General features: G+C 44.6%; 1 protein-coding gene across 1 annotated transcript in view; it reads right to left on the bottom strand.

The window, feature by feature from the left end:
* Nucleotides 1–2,065, bottom strand: part of LONP2 (lon peptidase 2, peroxisomal) — a 58,084-nt gene extending 56,019 nt beyond the window's left edge. The window contains exon 1 of the mRNA XM_075189253.1: nt 1,742–2,065. Within this exon, the coding sequence (XP_075045354.1) occupies nt 1,742–1,974 (233 nt within the window). The 5' untranslated portion in view covers nt 1,975–2,065. The remainder of the gene's footprint in view (nt 1–1,741) is intronic.
* Nucleotides 2,066–17,333: the final 15,268 nt, after the last annotated feature.

Here is a 17,333-nt window from a genome sequence, read left to right as displayed (position 1 = left end):
CCACCACTGACTTTATCATGCTGGATCCATCACTGGCTCTATCACTGCTGGAATTGGCCATGTTCCTTTCGGGTCAGTCCTAACACAGCTGAATGTTAATTGCTGTCACATGGTTCTCACGCTGCTAAAAATGGCACCTTTGTTGCTGGTACTGGACTATATACATATTTTCCTTACAGGACCCAGCACTGTCAAACTGGATCCTCGATGTAACTGGTCCCATCTCACCATTACAAATGTGTAACAGCAGTGACTGTCACACAGAAAGAGGAAAGTGCGCTCCAAGCAGGGACTGACACATACAAGGACCCATAAACAAGGACTGTTATACAGTGTGTGCCCTGAAGTGGGGTCCCAGCTGGGGGCCGTCACACCGGGAGAGTCGCACCGGGAGAGCTCCCAGCGGGGGGCCGTCACACCGGGAGAGCTTCCAGGAGAGGCTGTCACACCGGGAGAGCTCCCAGCTGGGGACTGTCACACAGGGAGAGCTCCCAGCTGGGGACTGTCACACCGGAGAGCTCCCAGCTGGGGACTGTCACACAGGGAGAGCTCCCAGCTGGGGGGACTTTCACACCGGGAGAGCTTCCAGGAGAGGCTGTCTCACCGGGAGAGCTCCCAGCTGGGGACTGTCACACAGGGAGAGCTCCCAGCTGGGGGGACTGTCACACAGGGAGAGCTCCCAGCTGGGGGGACTGTCACACAGGGAGAGCTCCCAGCTGGGGGGACTGTCACACAGGGAGAGCTCCCAGCTGGGGGGACTGTCACACAGGGAGAGCTCCCAGCTGGGGGGACTGTCACACAGGGAGAGCTCCCAGCTGGGGGGACTGTCACACAGGGAGAGCTCCCAGCTGGGGGGACTGTCACACAGGGAGAGCTCCCAGCTGGGGACTGTCACATCAGGAGGGCTCACAGGAGAGGCTGTCACACAGGGAGAGCTCCCAGCTGGGGGGACTGTCACACCGGGAGAGAGCTGCCAGCTGGGGACTGTCACATCAGGAGGGCTCACAGGAGAGGCTGTCACACCGGGAGAGAGCTCCCAGCTGGGGGACTGTCACACAGGGAGAGCTTCCAGCTGGGGGACTGTCACACCGGGAGAGAGCTCCCAGCTGGGGGCTGTCACACCGGGAGAGAGCTCCCAGCTGGGGGCTGTCACACCGGGAGAGAGCTCCCAGCTGGGGGCTGTCACACAGGGAGAGAGCTCCCAGCTGGGGGGACTGTCACACAGGGAGAGAGCTCCCAGCTGGGGGGACTGTCACACAGGGAGAGCTCCCAGCTGGGGACTGTCACATCAGGAGGGCTCACAGGAGAGGCTGTCACACAGGGAGAGCTCCCAGCTGGGGGGACTGTCACACAGGGAGAGCTCCCAGCTGGGGGGACTGTCACACCGGGAGAGAGCTTCCAGCTGGGGACTGTCACATCAGGAGGGCTCACAGGAGAGGCTGTCACACCGGGAGAGAGCTCCCAGCTGGGGGACTGTCACACAGGGAGAGCTTCCAGCTGGGGGACTGTCACACCGGGAGAGAGCTCCCAGCTGGGGGCTGTCACACCGGGAGAGAGCTCCCAGCTGGGGGCTGTCACACCGGGAGAGAGCTCCCAGCTGGGGGGACTGTCACACAGGGAGAGCTCCCAGCTGGGGACTGTCACATCAGGAGGGCTCACAGGAGAGGCTGTCACACAGGGAGAGCTCCCAGCTGGGGGGACTGTCACACAGGGAGAGAGCTCCCAGGAGAGGCTGTCACACCGGTGCAGGGTGGGCATCTCCTCGCTGTCAGAGGCCGGGTCGCCGGTGTTGGGGATGACCCCGATGATGGTGCTCTTGAGGGTGGTTCCCCGCAGCAGGCGGCTCCGCACCAGTTCCATGTTCCCGGGGGTGTCCACACTGCACCGTATGCTGGAGCCGGGCAGCAGCACCCCGTCCTGGGTGAGCAGCAGGGGCAGGCGGCGGGGGATCTGGATGGAGCCGCTGGAGGCCATGATCGCCGGCCGGAGACTCTCAGACAGTCCCGGGGTAATGCACTGACAGTCCCGGTGCAAAGTGCAAGGACCGGAGCAGAACTACGGAGAGCAGCGTGCGGCAAAACACCGCAATACTCAAACCGCCGCCCGTGTGCTGCCACCTAGTGCTGGCTGGTGGGTACTACATGCACCAACATTCACCTCATAACATCGTAATACTCACACCGCTGCCGTGTGCTGCCACCTAGCGCTGGCTGGTGGGTACTACACGCTGCAACATTCACCTCACAACAGCCGACACACAGGACACCACAGAACCGATCCTGAGATGTGGAACTACAAGTCCCAGCATGGCCAATCATCAGAAACCACGGTCTTCTCTTTTAATTTTACTCTTTGATACATTTTATTGCACAGTAACACTATTTATGTTTAATAATTTTTTTCCCTGAGGTAAAATGGCATGGAAATGTAATATATTAGTCACTACACACCTCCTCCATACCTGTGGTCTATAAGTTAGAGTTTATAATGTGCTAAAATAAAACATGTAAAAAAATGAAATCCACCAACATGGTGGATGTAATAGCTGGCAGGGCTGGTTCCCATCTGCCTGGGGTTGGCCATTCCCTATGATGCCCCTTTCATTGCTGCCCCATGCTATTGTTTGCATTGTAAATGCCCCCCATTACTCCTTATTAATATACAGTAATAATTATATATAATGGGCTTTATCTGCTCTGCGTTGGCACAATTTAAGCTGCTTATAATAGTTATTTGATGAATTTTATTTAAAGTATTCTCTCCTGAGGTAGAATGTTATATACTAGTCACATAAAATATGATAATGTTGTTTGTGAGTAACACATCTATAGATAACCATGGTAACACTTAGTACATGATGTAAACCTGTCTATAACTTTCCAATGAAGCAGCTCACAAAGACTAGATCGGATCTTTATCAATAAACAATGAGAAATTCACATTATGTTTATTTTATAGTTCATCTTTAAATTTAAAAAAATATAAATGTGTTTTATTTCACTATGGTGCTATTTTCACAGAAACATTATTTACATAGTTGCCAACTGTCCCTACTTTCCAGGAACAGTCCCAGGGATTAGTCCGTATAAATATTTGACAATTTAAATCTCCCTATTCTTCATTATTGATTAACTGCACAATACTATTTATTGGTTCTGTAATTGTCATCATGTTATCAAGTTAATATTTATTGAGTAGTATTTAAAATCCAAAACTTGGTTGTGAAAATTAAACATGGCATGATGGGGATTGTGGTGCACCAAGGTTCTCCGAGAAAGAATCACACGTGATTGGCTAAGATGCAACAGCAAAATGTCCCTGGGAAGTCATTTAAAATGTTCAATGTTTGGTAAATCCTTCTGTCACACCTGGAAGGTGGTGGAAAGAGCGGAGTCTACATACTTGGAGCTTTTGGCTGATAATATGATATTGTCAAAATTGTTGGGTTTAATTGTGGGTGAAAATAAATGATTTAGTTGAAGATAACAGGCCTGATTCATTAAGGAAAGTTAAGTAAAAAAAAAAAATGAATATTCACTTTAAATTTCACTGTGCAAATAAGCTATCAAGTATTTGTGTTCTGCATGAAAAAAACAGACAGTATTTAACTTATGTGCAAAATAGAAAACTAATTTGCACCCCTTGTATTGTAACATGGTTTTGTACAGGAGACTACTTACTCAATTTTTTTTACTTAACTTTCCGTAATGAATCAGGCCCAACTAGTTTATTTTGGTGACCCTTTTGGCATAGAATAATTTTGCTTTTGGTGATTCCTCTTCCCCTTCTTCTCTGTATAAATCCTTTCATTGGCTCCCTGTCCATTACAGAATTCAGTTCAAGCTCCTTATCCTCACTTACAAAGACCTTACTGACACCTCTCCCCTTTACATCTCTGACCTTGTCTCGAGGTACATACCTACCCGGCCACTCCGCTCCACCTCTGACCTCCGGCTCAACTCACCTCTCGTTACCTTCTCCCGTGCTCACTTCTAAGACTTCTCCCGTGCTGCCCCTAATCTTTGGAACTCCCACCCCGTCTGACTCGACTCTCCCCAACCTTCAGTCCTTCAAACGCTCACTCAAAACTCACCTTTTCAGGCTCACCTATCCTACCACCTCCTAACCATTCTATCCATCACCTCCTCTTCCTCGCCTGCCATCTCCATCTTCTCCAAGTCTCTCACCACACCTCCCTCTAGAATGTAAGCTCTTACATGCAGGGTCCTCTCTACCTATTGTCCCATGTCTGTCTACTGTCCCACTCCCTTGTACGTCCTGTCACGTCTTTTGCTGCACTCTATGCGAGTCTCCATAGCATCACTCACACTCATCTGTGCTGCTTATATGTATTACCTCATCTATTTGTTACTTGCTTCTGTATCCGGCGCTACGGAATCTGTGGCGTCTCATAAATAAATAAATAATAATAATGGTAGTGAACAGACGCAATGTTAGGATGTTTATTGCTAGAATCATACTGCCGGACATTCAGGAAAAAGGTACAAATTATTTCAAGGAAACCAGAAAATTTTAATTTAAAAAATGGTTGTCCCTTCATGATGTGGATTGAACAATAATTTGCATTTAGTTATTTGCTTAGAGCGAATCAAATATTTGGACCTATTGCATGAGATAGTAGAGATGTAGAAAGGATGTTTGGATATCCAAGGAGCAGACTAGAAGCAATGAGGCAGAGGAGTACCAGAGACACTGGTGGAGCCAAGAAAGGGTTAATGCCGAGGAATTATGGAGACATAGGAGCAGACATGAGCCAAGTATGGACAGAAAATGGAGTACATATAGAGATGACCGCAGAATGAAGGAGGTAGAACTCCAGTGAGGTGATGTATGCCTCATACCTCAATGATATCACTGTTCTTAGTGAACTGATACGATGCCTTCTCATGAATATTAAAAATGGCTGCCTTCACTGTGTAATGGAATTAGGGACACTCTGGGTCTGGTGCATCAAGGTGCGTATTCTGAGCGCCACCTTCAGTATTATACGCACTTATTTAGACTTTGCATACGCCTGAATTCATCAAGACACTGATCACAAGATACGTGCGCTGTTTAATTGAAGTAGGTCTGCTGGACTCTGCTACACAAAACGCTGCAGGGTACGTTCAATACATAAATTATTGAATCAATGTCACCTGTTAACAATATAAGCATCAATGATAAAACAGATTTCTAAAAAGTGTTTTCTTTTTTTCCATGAAATACATTTATTAGACTGTTAATGTCTGCTGAACATAGAATATATTTTTACTAGAGATGCTCACTGACCCCCGTGAACTGGTTTTGGTTTTGGTTTTGCATCTAGATTTAGCTTCGTGTTTTGGTTTTGGCAAAACCGCCCTCGTGTGTTTTGGTTTTGGATTTTTGTTGAAAAAAATCCTAAAATATGCTAAAATCACATAATTTTGCTCTTTTTTTGTTCCTACATTATTATTAACCTCAATAACACTAATTTCAAGTCATTTGCAGTCAATTTTGACCACCTCACAGGTCACAATAATATTTTCATACACTTTCGGACAAATACTGCAGAGACCTGGCTGGATGGTAAGCGACAGAGCAATGACACAAACACACGGCAGTTCCTAGCACATCTAGGACACATTGGCACACAGCAGTGGCAGAAAAGAAAAATGGGGGTCCGACCTCCCTCCCACCCCCCGTTGTGTTGGATCTAAAAAATGAATCCAAAAATCGCGAGTTCGACGGCGTCACAATGACGTTTTGCCTCGTTTTCAAATCCGAAAAAAGCGCGAAGGCCGTCTCGGTACTCGGATCTGCTAAGTTCGGGTGTATTCGGTTCTTGGGAAACCGAGCTTGAGCATCTCTAATATTTACAGCTGCTAGTGATTGCAAACACATGTCCCAGCATGAATACACAGCCGTCATTGCTATTCATCATCATCATCATCATTTATTTATATAGCGCCACTAATTCCACAGCGCTGTACAGAGAACTCACTCACATCATTCCCTGCCCCATAGGAGCTTACAATCTGAATTCCCCAACATATACACACACAGACAGCCAGATAGAGACAGACTAGGGTCAATTTGATAGCAGCCAATTAACCTACCAAGTATGTTTTTGGAGTGTGGGAGGAAACCGGAGCACCCGGAGGAAACCCACGCAAACACGGGGAGAACATACAAACTCCACACAGATAAGGCCATGGTCGGGAATTGATCTCATGGCCCCAGCGCTGTGAGGCAGAAGTGCTAACCACTGAGCCACCGTGCTCCCCATCAAGAAGTAGACTAGCCCCGTAACCGGAGCATGAGATACGGCAGAGAAACAAGTACCTTTGAGACGCTCAGAGCTGGATTTGGCTGCATGTGCTCGAGTTTAGCACGCCCTTCCTGTATATTGACCACAGCAAAACACCCCGTCCTCGCCCACTTCACTCCCCGAAATCGTAGGCTGCAGTAAGTGTCCCTTGCGTTCGTCAACGAAGCGGACAGGGCTGCGTTCACGCACATGTGTCCCGCTTCTGGGCATGTGCAGAGTGATTTTGCGTACGATAAGCACAACATTTTTCTTAATATAAAATTATGATGCAGAGATCTAGCCTCCCTCAGTGTCACAAGCAGTCAGAACAAAGCAGATGCTTATTTAAATACCAGTAATAATTATAAATTTGAGTGTCTCTTATCCATCTCCCCTGATTGACAGTTAGTAATATAAGTGTTGGACACACATGTTGCACAGTCCTCCGCACAGACCATGGAAAAAAAGCCGTCTCGCGGCCACTTCTTCCTCCAGTCTATCTCATAAAACTCGCGCTAGTCACCCAGCTGTTCCTTGTGGCCACGGAGAGTATCCTAGCAGATGGTGAGCCTAGGCTCCTGCCAAACCCATATTAAAATCGATCAGATGAAGAATATGAAACCAGGCGAGAGAACATGTGCACAGCTGAAGTGCCTGTGACCCTCCTGGCACTTAAAGTGTTTATTTTTTTACATTTCGCCATGGAATCAATATTTCAGCTCTGCGGAGGAATGAAGCCCATTTCAGCTGAGATATTGTTGATTTTTATCATTCTTGCTGTTTAGTGGAGGCTACAGCTAGCAGCGAGGAAATTAGGCAGCAAAATATGATGCTATTATAGAAGATATGTGAGGCAGCATAAGGGAATTATTTAACTTTGGATTCCAGGAGAGTAGTATTAACGATTCCATAAAAAAACTTAAAAAATGGCTTAAAACTGCTCATCTTCCCTCTCGCCATTCGTACGTTTACACCGTATGGTGAGTGGGATTGGTGCTTATGGCCTTTTAATGTGCACTGCCTTATATCATCATCACCATCACTATTTATTTATATAGCGCCACTAATTCCGCAGCGGTGTACAGAGAACTCACTCACATCAATCCCTGCCCCATTGGGGCTTACAGTCTAAATTGCCTAACACACACACACACACACACACACAGACTAGGGTCAATTTTATAGCAGCCAATTAACCTACCAGTATGTTTTTGGAGTGTGGGAGGAAACCAGAGCACCTGGAGGAAACCCACGCAAACACGGGGAGAACATATAAACTCCTCACAGATAAGGCCATGGTCAGGAATTGAACTCATGACCCCAGTGCTGTAAGGCAGAAGGGCTAACCACTAGGCCACCGTGCTGCCCATATATATTGAGGTCTAGGATCAGGATCTACCTGACACCACATTATAATGAGCCAACACATATTAATATGGATCTCAGACCACTCCAGATCCTTGCGGATCAGACACAAGCCTTATCCCAGATTGTCCCGGATCAGTCTACAAGACTTCAGTCGATGAGAACGCTGGCCGTCAAATTTAAAGCTTGACCGCTCCTGTTTCCATTACTGAGCTCCGGACAAATTTTCAAAAGATCATAAAACTTTTAAAACATTCAAGGACAGTCGAGTCGTAAATTATATTTCCGGCTTAGAAAACAAACTCGTGGATCAGAAGAACATTATTTGGGTATAACTTTAAAAGGAGTGGTGAAAATAATCAGATCAGAATGATCGTTTTATTCTAAAAAGTGTAACATAAAGGTATAACAAAATACTTATATTTATTTCGGAACCATCGAACACAGGTAGATTTATCAAACTTTCTCAAAAGGAAAAGTGGAGATGTTGCCATAGCAACCAATCAGATTCTAGCTGTCAATTTAACTAGTACATTCTAGAATCTGATTGGTGGTTATGGGCGACACCTCCACTTTTTCTTTTTGAGAATGGTTTGATACATCTTCGCACCATTATGGGGCCTGTTTATCAATCCCCTCCTGCCTGTAAACGCTGAAAAAATTAACATTTTCACAGGATTATAGCATTTTTAAGTATTGGGGCTATTCAGTACAATGGTATTGTCACAGATATCTCTCCTTTAACTACCGTTTGCACCAACCATCATAGCTGTCTATGGGGACTGCAAAAAGGCCTTATTTATCAAGCTCTGAAGAACTTGGCCTCTATGGTTGATACCATCTCAGGATGACATTAGCAGCTCTACTAGAGAGGAGAGCATGTATATATAGATCTTTTCAGATCCCCCCTATCATGCTGCACGTCACCTCCTCTCACCCTAGCTTCGTATATGAGCAGAGACGTCAATCAACTAATATAAGGGGCTCCAATAAGTTGCTCTGCCGGGGCCCAAAATTCCTCTTGGCAACCCTGAAAATAACAACCAGCAGTTTATATGCTTTGAAATCCTTTGTTGTCATACATATTAAACACACACGCATGTTACATCCTAAACTTTATGTTCGAATAACAAGACATGCATTACACAATAGAAAGCAATCAAGAACATCTTTTACTGTATACATCGGTCTTGAACATCCGACGCTAGCAAGTTGGTTAAGAGTCAGTCATCTATTTTACACTAATAGTTTTATAGAGACATCCTTTCTTTTCGGTCTACAATACCGCGAGTGTAAACATGCATGTTTCTTATCTGATTGAAAAGAACTACCGAGGTTTGCCTAGTGCATTATCCGAACCCTCACACTCTTGAGAGTGCTATGCAGTTGGCCATTAAGATTGATCAGAGACAGAGAAAGGGAAGATTGGGACTGTCAGGCGCCGTCCCCACACTGTCCTTACGTGCCGGGGATGGACGGCTGTCTCCTGTGCTGTGTCGCGTCCCATTGCCTAGCAACAGGACGCTTCTCTCCCCAGCATGTCGGCGGTCAGGTGCACCTGACCGCTGGAATCATTGCCCACCTATCAGGGGCCACATTAGAGTATTTTAGGTACCTCCTTCCTATAGTCTGGTGCCAGAGTATTGGTTTCACCAGCTCCAGCGTTCTGTCTCCTGTTCCCTTGCTCCTGTTATTTGCTACTTTGGTTCCTGACTCCTGGCTTGTTCCTGACCACCCTCTAGTCCTACGATTTGGTTCTGTGTATTATCGGGATTCTGACCTCTGTCTCGCTTCTGACCTAATCTCTGGATCACCCTTGTGTAGCGCACTACTGTTTGGTATCTGACCCGGACTGCGCAACAATTCCTGTTCTCTTCCACTGCACTGGTAACTAACTAGGAGAACCCCGACCTGCGCACCTCACGCGGCCAAGTCCATACCTCCTTGCGGGGGTTCCTGGTGAATTCCGGGGGTGCATTAGACTCCACGCCTCCCTGTTAAGTTGCGCCAATAACAGTCAGTGGCACCCTCAAGAGTCATTATCGTGGCAGGAACAAGGATTCTCATCGTCTACCTCTCACAGTAGTTCAAGTCCTGCATTATGATTAACCCATAGAAATTGGCTGCACTAGGTTATGTCGAAATCTGAATTTATGCCTATACTATTGTGAGAAAGGTCAACTAGTTTGAGCCTTAGAAACTCATCGGGGCCACCATATACTTTAGCCTAATTTTGACAGATTATACATTGCTGTTGAACGGCATAGAGGATTTCTTCTGTTCATATAATAACCTTTCTAGATTGTGGTTCTACTGGCGGTTTTTAGATTTTTTTAATTGCCAAGTCCTTAGGAGTGTTTTATTTTATTTATTTTACCAATGGACACAACCTGTCATGTCTAAGCCTCGGATAAGAGACTTTTGAAAGACGGTGTGATTTATTTTCTGACTCCTGAAATTAGTTTAACTGTAGAATGTCTCTAGATAGAGAAAATATTTTTTTTTCTTTCATTCAGTCCTCCTCATGTCAGGTAATATTAGACCTTCCTTGGTTGCACAGACATAGCCTTCATATTGATTAGCAGTTTAGTGTAATTTCCTTTTTTTTGTACAAAACGGATACAAAAGCAAGACAGCGGAATAACTTGTGTTAGCAAATGATCAGTATTACGTTGCCATATCTCAGAAGAATTATAATACATCTGCAACTACAGTTCTGTCTAGAGAGGGACATGCAACACCACAAGTCCAAGAATACAGATAAAAAATATTAAATACAGATATTAACATACTGGAAAAACTTTTAGACATAAAGGGCCTGATTCATTAAGAAACACAAAGTGAATGTATTGTGCGTTTTTTTTTTTTGTTTTTTTTTTAAATGTGCATATATCGGGCATAGGCAGGTCCATATGCAGCAAGGAGCGGATCGGAAGATACGTCTGGTGATGAATATAGGTCTAGGTCCGATACATATCTGGGAGACTCCCGGACTCCGTGTTGGTCTCCCGGACTCCCGGGAGCGTATGGCAGTCTCCCGCATCTGCCCACTTCCTAGTGAGTTGGGCAGAATTAGGTCCAAAATGCCTCGATTCCCAGGATCCCCGCCGTCCGCACACCCACCTCCCCCCGGAAGCTCCTGGACGCCAACTATAAGAATTTGGCAAGAATGGTTATTAATGACAAAACATTAAAACATTTTTAAAAAATAAAGTTTTTTACTCTCCATAAAATACATCTATTGGGATGTTATTATAGTCTACTACACAGAAAATACATTTTTACAGTTGCTTCTGATCGCAAACACATGTTCTAGCTGTAGATGGTGCAAGTGATACAACAGAAAATCATGTACCTTAGAGATGCCCAAAGTTTGAAACGAACTCTGCTGCGTGCGCTGGAGCTTGGCACACCCTGACTGTACATTGTTTACGTGAATCTGCCCCTTCGCTGCCCGCGCTCCGCCCATGATATCATAGGCTGTAGTAACTTTACGCTTGAAGATGAATTGGACGTTGCTGCTTCCTTTGACGTACGGTCCAGTTCTGGCCATTCGCAGAGTGATTTTCCGCAAAACACAGCATATATCAGCATTTACGTGCCCCTAATAAATCAGTCCCAAATTGTAGCTTTAAAATGTAAACGACAAGTAAAGGTTGATTTGTATCTAGATGTAGGAAAATGTAAAACTAACAAATGAGGTATGTACATTATAATTTCAGTTAAGATAAGGCTAGGTTAGTCACATCATCTAGCATATGAATATCTGCTATAAAATAAAGACTCTGATTATCGATAAGTCTTTGTTTCGCATTATACAACAACAGGTTACTTCCAGAGGTAACACTGGTGCTTTGCACGGGTTACAAATAAACAGGTACCTGTTTATTTGTAGGTACCTGTTCTTTTCTCACCATCTCAGGATGGCTATAAAATACAAGAACCACTGAGCCAACTTATGTTTTACGTCTGTGGAAAGCCTTTTCTCAATGCCGTCAAATAATCTGCTGCAACAAGGTGCTGATCTATGTGGAAATCGCATTACATGTTTATTCCATATAAAATGTAAATAAATACAAACCACCCCACACGCGTCGTTTACTGCTTTATAAATCCAGTGGGAAACTTATCTCCTGGAGTCGTCCAACTGGCCGATAAGAAATGTGAAGAGATGGCGACAGCGTGACATTATATGACCAGGATGCCAATAACTGAATCAGGTGGAGGGGTTAGTATGCAAACAGCCAATCAGAAGCGGCAAAATTTTGCTGCTGGTGTCATCATTATTATCATTACCGTTAGCATATATTTATACAGAACCAGCATATTCGGTAGCGCTTTACAATTGGGAACGAACACAGTGCGAAAACAATACTGGGCAATACAGACAGACAGGGAAGAGGGCCGGGCCTGCAAGCTTACAATCTACCAGATCGTATTCTAACACCCCGCATCCTGTACCTGCAAAAGGCACGCCTCTTATGAAGTGTGTCTGGAGATGCGGATAAGTCTAATTAGTCCGCAACTCGTACATGCCCTGTCTGTACTAAACTTACGTTTGCCCGCCCGGTTCCAACTCTCCAGATGTAAGGGGCAGCAAGTCTAAGATATGCTTAGCTCTAAATATGGATACATTTTAGTATGAAAGCACAGTGCGCAAATGAGTGTTTTTATACCCCAGAAAAGGTCTAACATCTGGGGCTTATTTATTAAGCCATAAACATTGCGGAAACGGCTTTTTCCGCATGGTTTGGGCATTTTTTGGTAACTCTGCTATGTAACAAGAGCCTAATGTAGCAGTAGTCTAAGTTCTGCATTATACTGCAGTCCCCATAATTTTAAAATTTTAACAAGCTCCATAAAACCTAGCTATTGGGAGCCGGAACCTGTTGGTTAACGTCCAGATGGACGTTAGAGCATTCCGCAGCATTCCGTAGCATTCCGCAACCTTCCTGCTCTTCCCTCCGATCACTGTCGCAAGCGCATGTGTAGAGCCACTTTGCGATAGTGACCAGAGAGGAGGGACCGACAATAAGAGTTTTAAGGTAAGTGAAGTCGTCACCTTGACAGCCTGCTATTGGGAGCGCTGTCCGGAGATGATTTTTTAAATTAATTAATCGTTGCAATGACAGATGATCATTTACAGGGCAAAACCCCGTTATTTAATAAATAGGCCCCTATGATTTTGATGCAGACTGACAAGGAGGCTGTTTAGAACCAGCCTATGTAGACAGCTGTTTCAGTATTTTCAGGTGACATCAGTATGAGACATTATTCCAGTCTCTGTAGAGACACATAGACATCCTGCATTTTTTTTTTTCTAGTGACATAAATTGCAAAGTTAATAATTTATTTATTATAACAACATGATACCGGCCATATCTTACTGTTGCATTTCTTTCAACTAATCAGGATATATCAAGACTCTGCTCTGCTGGAAAAGGCGGTGGAAGGGAGATGTTCTCGGATTTCTCTGTCAATATATTTGCGCTTTATTTCTTTACTTGTCATAACTCTTTCTGAGCTTTCGGGATATGCCTGAAAAATCACCCGTCGTCTGTGACAATGCCGTAATCTGTGCAGAGATTTTTTTCGTTACTTGGTTTGTGAGATCTTGACTGCGCTCGTTGACGTGGGCCATCAATTGCGAAGCAGCTGCAGGACCGGAGGGGTCTTCCCTTTGTGTCAGTTTATGACAAGATAATGGCACTCAGGTCTGCCGAGTCGATACCCCGAAGGTATTTATAGATAACTGCATTTTTATTGGTGCAGCGTATAAAAAATTATGATCATTTGTATCAACATTCTCAAGTGCAAAAGTCAATCTCACATGGCAGATGTGCAAAATAGAAAGTTGTGCTACTGGCTTCACATCAACAACCTTACTATTGTTATCCGTTGTTGGGCGTCTGTGGTATATAAAACCCATTCTGTTTGTGCTGGTGTTTGTGTTTGCCTTTGCGCACGTCTTCGCCCCAAAAAAAATATACTTGAAAATACATATTTATATGAAATCTGTTGCGTTCGGACAGGAATTAGGCCCCCTTTGTTTACGTCAGGTGTATTATTTTGTTCAGTAATATATATGCTTCCATAGGCAAACCGAGGGGGGGGGGGGGAATCCCAGTGCCTGGAAACCCCCCTCCAAGGCTGGGGCACTGTATAATTGAGGTGGCTGGACCCTGTTCCCGCTTCACACAGCTCTGCTTGAAAAGAGACCTAACAGTAGTGCACGCAGCATTGCCCAGGTATATTATGGGGATAGGAAGCGTTGGAAAGCAGCCAAGCCCTGTCTAAAAGTATAGCCACGCCCCCATGCATGCTGGTCACGCCCACTGGCGGCGTGGTGTGGAAACCCCCCTCTACAAATCCTGTGTTTGCCCCTGGCTTCTATATTTGTTAATGTGCAACGGTGGCTTTTCAAACTCTTCAAATTTAAATCCAATTCATAAGTAATTAAAAAGAATAGTGGCATGACTTTCAAGGTAATTGTTTTCTTGGACAATTTTCCCTAATCAGAAGTTAGGAGTTGTGAGGAGATTACAGAATGAGAAATCGAATACAGATGTCAGTTCGGAACTTTCATTTAAATGCAATCAAAATGAATTTAAAATTTCCTATAGCAGTATAGGGCTGTGTGTTGATATGTTATCAATGAAGGACAGCCATCATTTTGATATACCCTTCATATAATCTCAGATAACACATCCTTCCTGTAATTGATTCCCGTATCAGAGGTCTACAGATGCTAAGGAGAAGGTCCGCGTGTGAAGGGTGACGGAGATGATTGACAGGTGGAGAACAGTCTCCTGTGCATGAACTTGGTTAATGTGAAAGCATTGAAAAGTCATTTACCAGTCACGCCATTGACAGGGAAAATGGAATTTTTCTTTTTACATGATAACAAAATTCACAGAGAGCTGCAGACGTAGATTAGTCACCCTGCCTAAATCACCAATTAGCTTTCATCTTACCCCACGTAACATGCAGTCTCATATGAGATGTCTTCTTGTCTTGTACCTCTCACTTCGCTCCTGTGAAATGTTACGTATGGAAATGTGCACATTAGAGGATGTTTCATCTGTTTTAGAGTCTTGTACATGAGGCACCGAATGCAGGCAATGGTTTCACAGCCTCTGACGCTGATCCGCAAGAAGTCACCAGCCCTTTGCTCATTAGTGTGATTAAACTGCGTAATCTGGACAGATCCTGCTGTGAGGGATATCTAGTCATAGCCTCTGGGACTCTGCGCCCTTTACGCGTTTAGCCACCGGCTAGTCAAGCCTGAGGTTTGTCTGAAGTTACAGTTTTCTAATTAGAGAGACGAGAATATAATAATGTAGCTATTTCCTAATAATGAAAAGAGATAATATACATAAAAGGTAAACAGTGTCGCGTTTAGGAGTCTACTTGTCTAAAAGGTATTAACCCCTCTCCCATGTACAACAGACATTTATACAAGGACAGCTCAGTGGTCAAGGAGACAGAACTGAGTGGCGCGATGCCCAAGAGTAACTTTGGACAATCTGGGACTTATCATAAACCTGTTTATTACACAAAGACTGAGCATTACATCATCATCATACTATCCATTGGAGGCAGCCTCTTCATCACCAATCCCGAGTCTTACCTGGAATAAAGAGGGTGAGAACAGTCTGTCTAGTAGCTGAAGGGCTAGTCTAGTGGACCACTGAGTCATTTTTGACTTAACAAGTCACTTGACCCTTCCACATATATGGACTTATAAATAATTATTGGCAGTATGTTGTTAAGGCCAATTAATATTGCTATTATTGCTATCATGAGTCTCCATATATTCCTAGGCTGGTGTGTATTAGATGCCATGGTCTCACTATATTCATTGATTAGCCTGTAGGGGATTGAGTATGATGGGATGTTTCTCTGCCTTTATAGCTTAGAGATAGCTCTACAAGCTTCGTGTAAGGCCATTCATCTTTCAGGTTCTGTGGCTGCCTCTATAGTACTGGGGACATTGAGGATTCTGTCAGCCCTGATGATGTAGGCACGCCTTTAGAAAATTAAACATGGTAAGTAGACCTTGAGCCCTGATCATACAGATCCCCCTGCACAAATTGGTATATTGAATTGGTATACATTGAAGACTCTCTCTGGATTGGGTGATGCGATGGTGATATAAGACTGCCTCTACAGGATCAGGTGTGGTGATGATCAAAGACTGCCTCTACAGGATTGGGTGTGGTGATAAGACTGCCTCTACGTACACTATCGGGTGGGGTGTGATGATGATATAAGACTGCCCCTACACAGGATTGAGTGATGTGATGGTGATATAAGACTGCCTCTTCAGGATTGGGTGTGGTGATGATGATATTAGACTGGCCCTACAGGATTGGGTGTGGTGATGGTGATATAATGATATAAGACTGCCTCTACAGGACTCGGTGTGGTGATGATGATATACGCCTGCCTCTACAGGATTAGGTGACGCGATGGTGATATAAAACTGCCTCTACAGGACTCGTTGTGGTGATGATATAAGACTGCCTCTACAGGATTGAGTGATGTAATAGTGATATAAGACTGCCTCTACAGGATTGAGTGATGTAATAGTGATATAAGACTGCCTCTACAGGATTGAGTGATGTAATAGTGATATAAGACTGCCTCCACAGGATTCGGTGTGGTGATGATGATATAAGGCTGCCTCTACAGGATTGGGTGCGGTGATGATATAAGATGATATAAGACAGCCTCTTCAGGACCGGGTTTGGTGATGAGGATATAACTGCCTCAACAGGATTGGGTGTGGTGATGGCGATATAGGACTGCCTCAACGCCTCAACAGGTCAACAGGATTGGGCGTGGTGATGATGATATAAGACTGCCCCTATAGGATTGGGTGTGGTGATGATATAAGATGATATAAGACAGCCTCTTCAGGATCGGGTTTGGTGATGAGGATATAACTGCCTCAACAGGATTGGGAGTGGTGATGGTGATATAAGACTGCCCCTATAGGATTGGGTGTGGTGATGATATAAGATGATATAAGACTGCCTCTTCAGGATCGGGTTTGGTGATGAGGATATAACTGCCTCAACAGGATTGGGTGTGGCGATGATGATATAAGACTGCCCCTATAGGATCGGGTGTGGTGATGATATAAGATGATATAAGACTGCCTCTTCAGGATCGGGTTTGATGGGATATAACTGCCTCAACAGGATTGGGAGTGGTGATGGTGATATAAGACTGCCCCTATAGGATCGGGTGTGGTGATGATATAAGACAGCCTCTTCAGGATCGGGTTTGGTGGGATATAACTGCCTCAACAGGATTGGGTGTGGCGATGGCGATATAAGACTGCCCCTATAGGGTTGGGTGTGGTGATGAGAAAAGACTGCCTCTACAGGATTGGATATGGTGAAGTCCATCAGCCATATGTGTATTGTGTGTTCTCTTACCTCTCTGTCTGTATGTATTGCCCAGCATTGTTTTATTAATGTTTGTTCCCAATTGTAAAGTGCTACAAATAAATCTTGATGATCATGATGCTGTGTCCCACCTCTGAAGCCAGGGTGCCATCATGTATAAAATGTTACTGCTGATGTCTAATGTTTAGTGGGAATATATAAGATCTGTTGAAAAAGGGATAATTTCAATGTCTTCAGATCTATCTTTACATGCATTATTT

Source organism: Mixophyes fleayi, chromosome 10 (assembly GCF_038048845.1).
Source record: "Mixophyes fleayi isolate aMixFle1 chromosome 10, aMixFle1.hap1, whole genome shotgun sequence".
Classification (NCBI taxonomy): domain Eukaryota; kingdom Metazoa; phylum Chordata; class Amphibia; order Anura; family Limnodynastidae; genus Mixophyes; species Mixophyes fleayi.
Note: the sequence above shows the minus strand (reverse complement) of the source record. Positions and strands in the feature narration are given on the sequence as shown.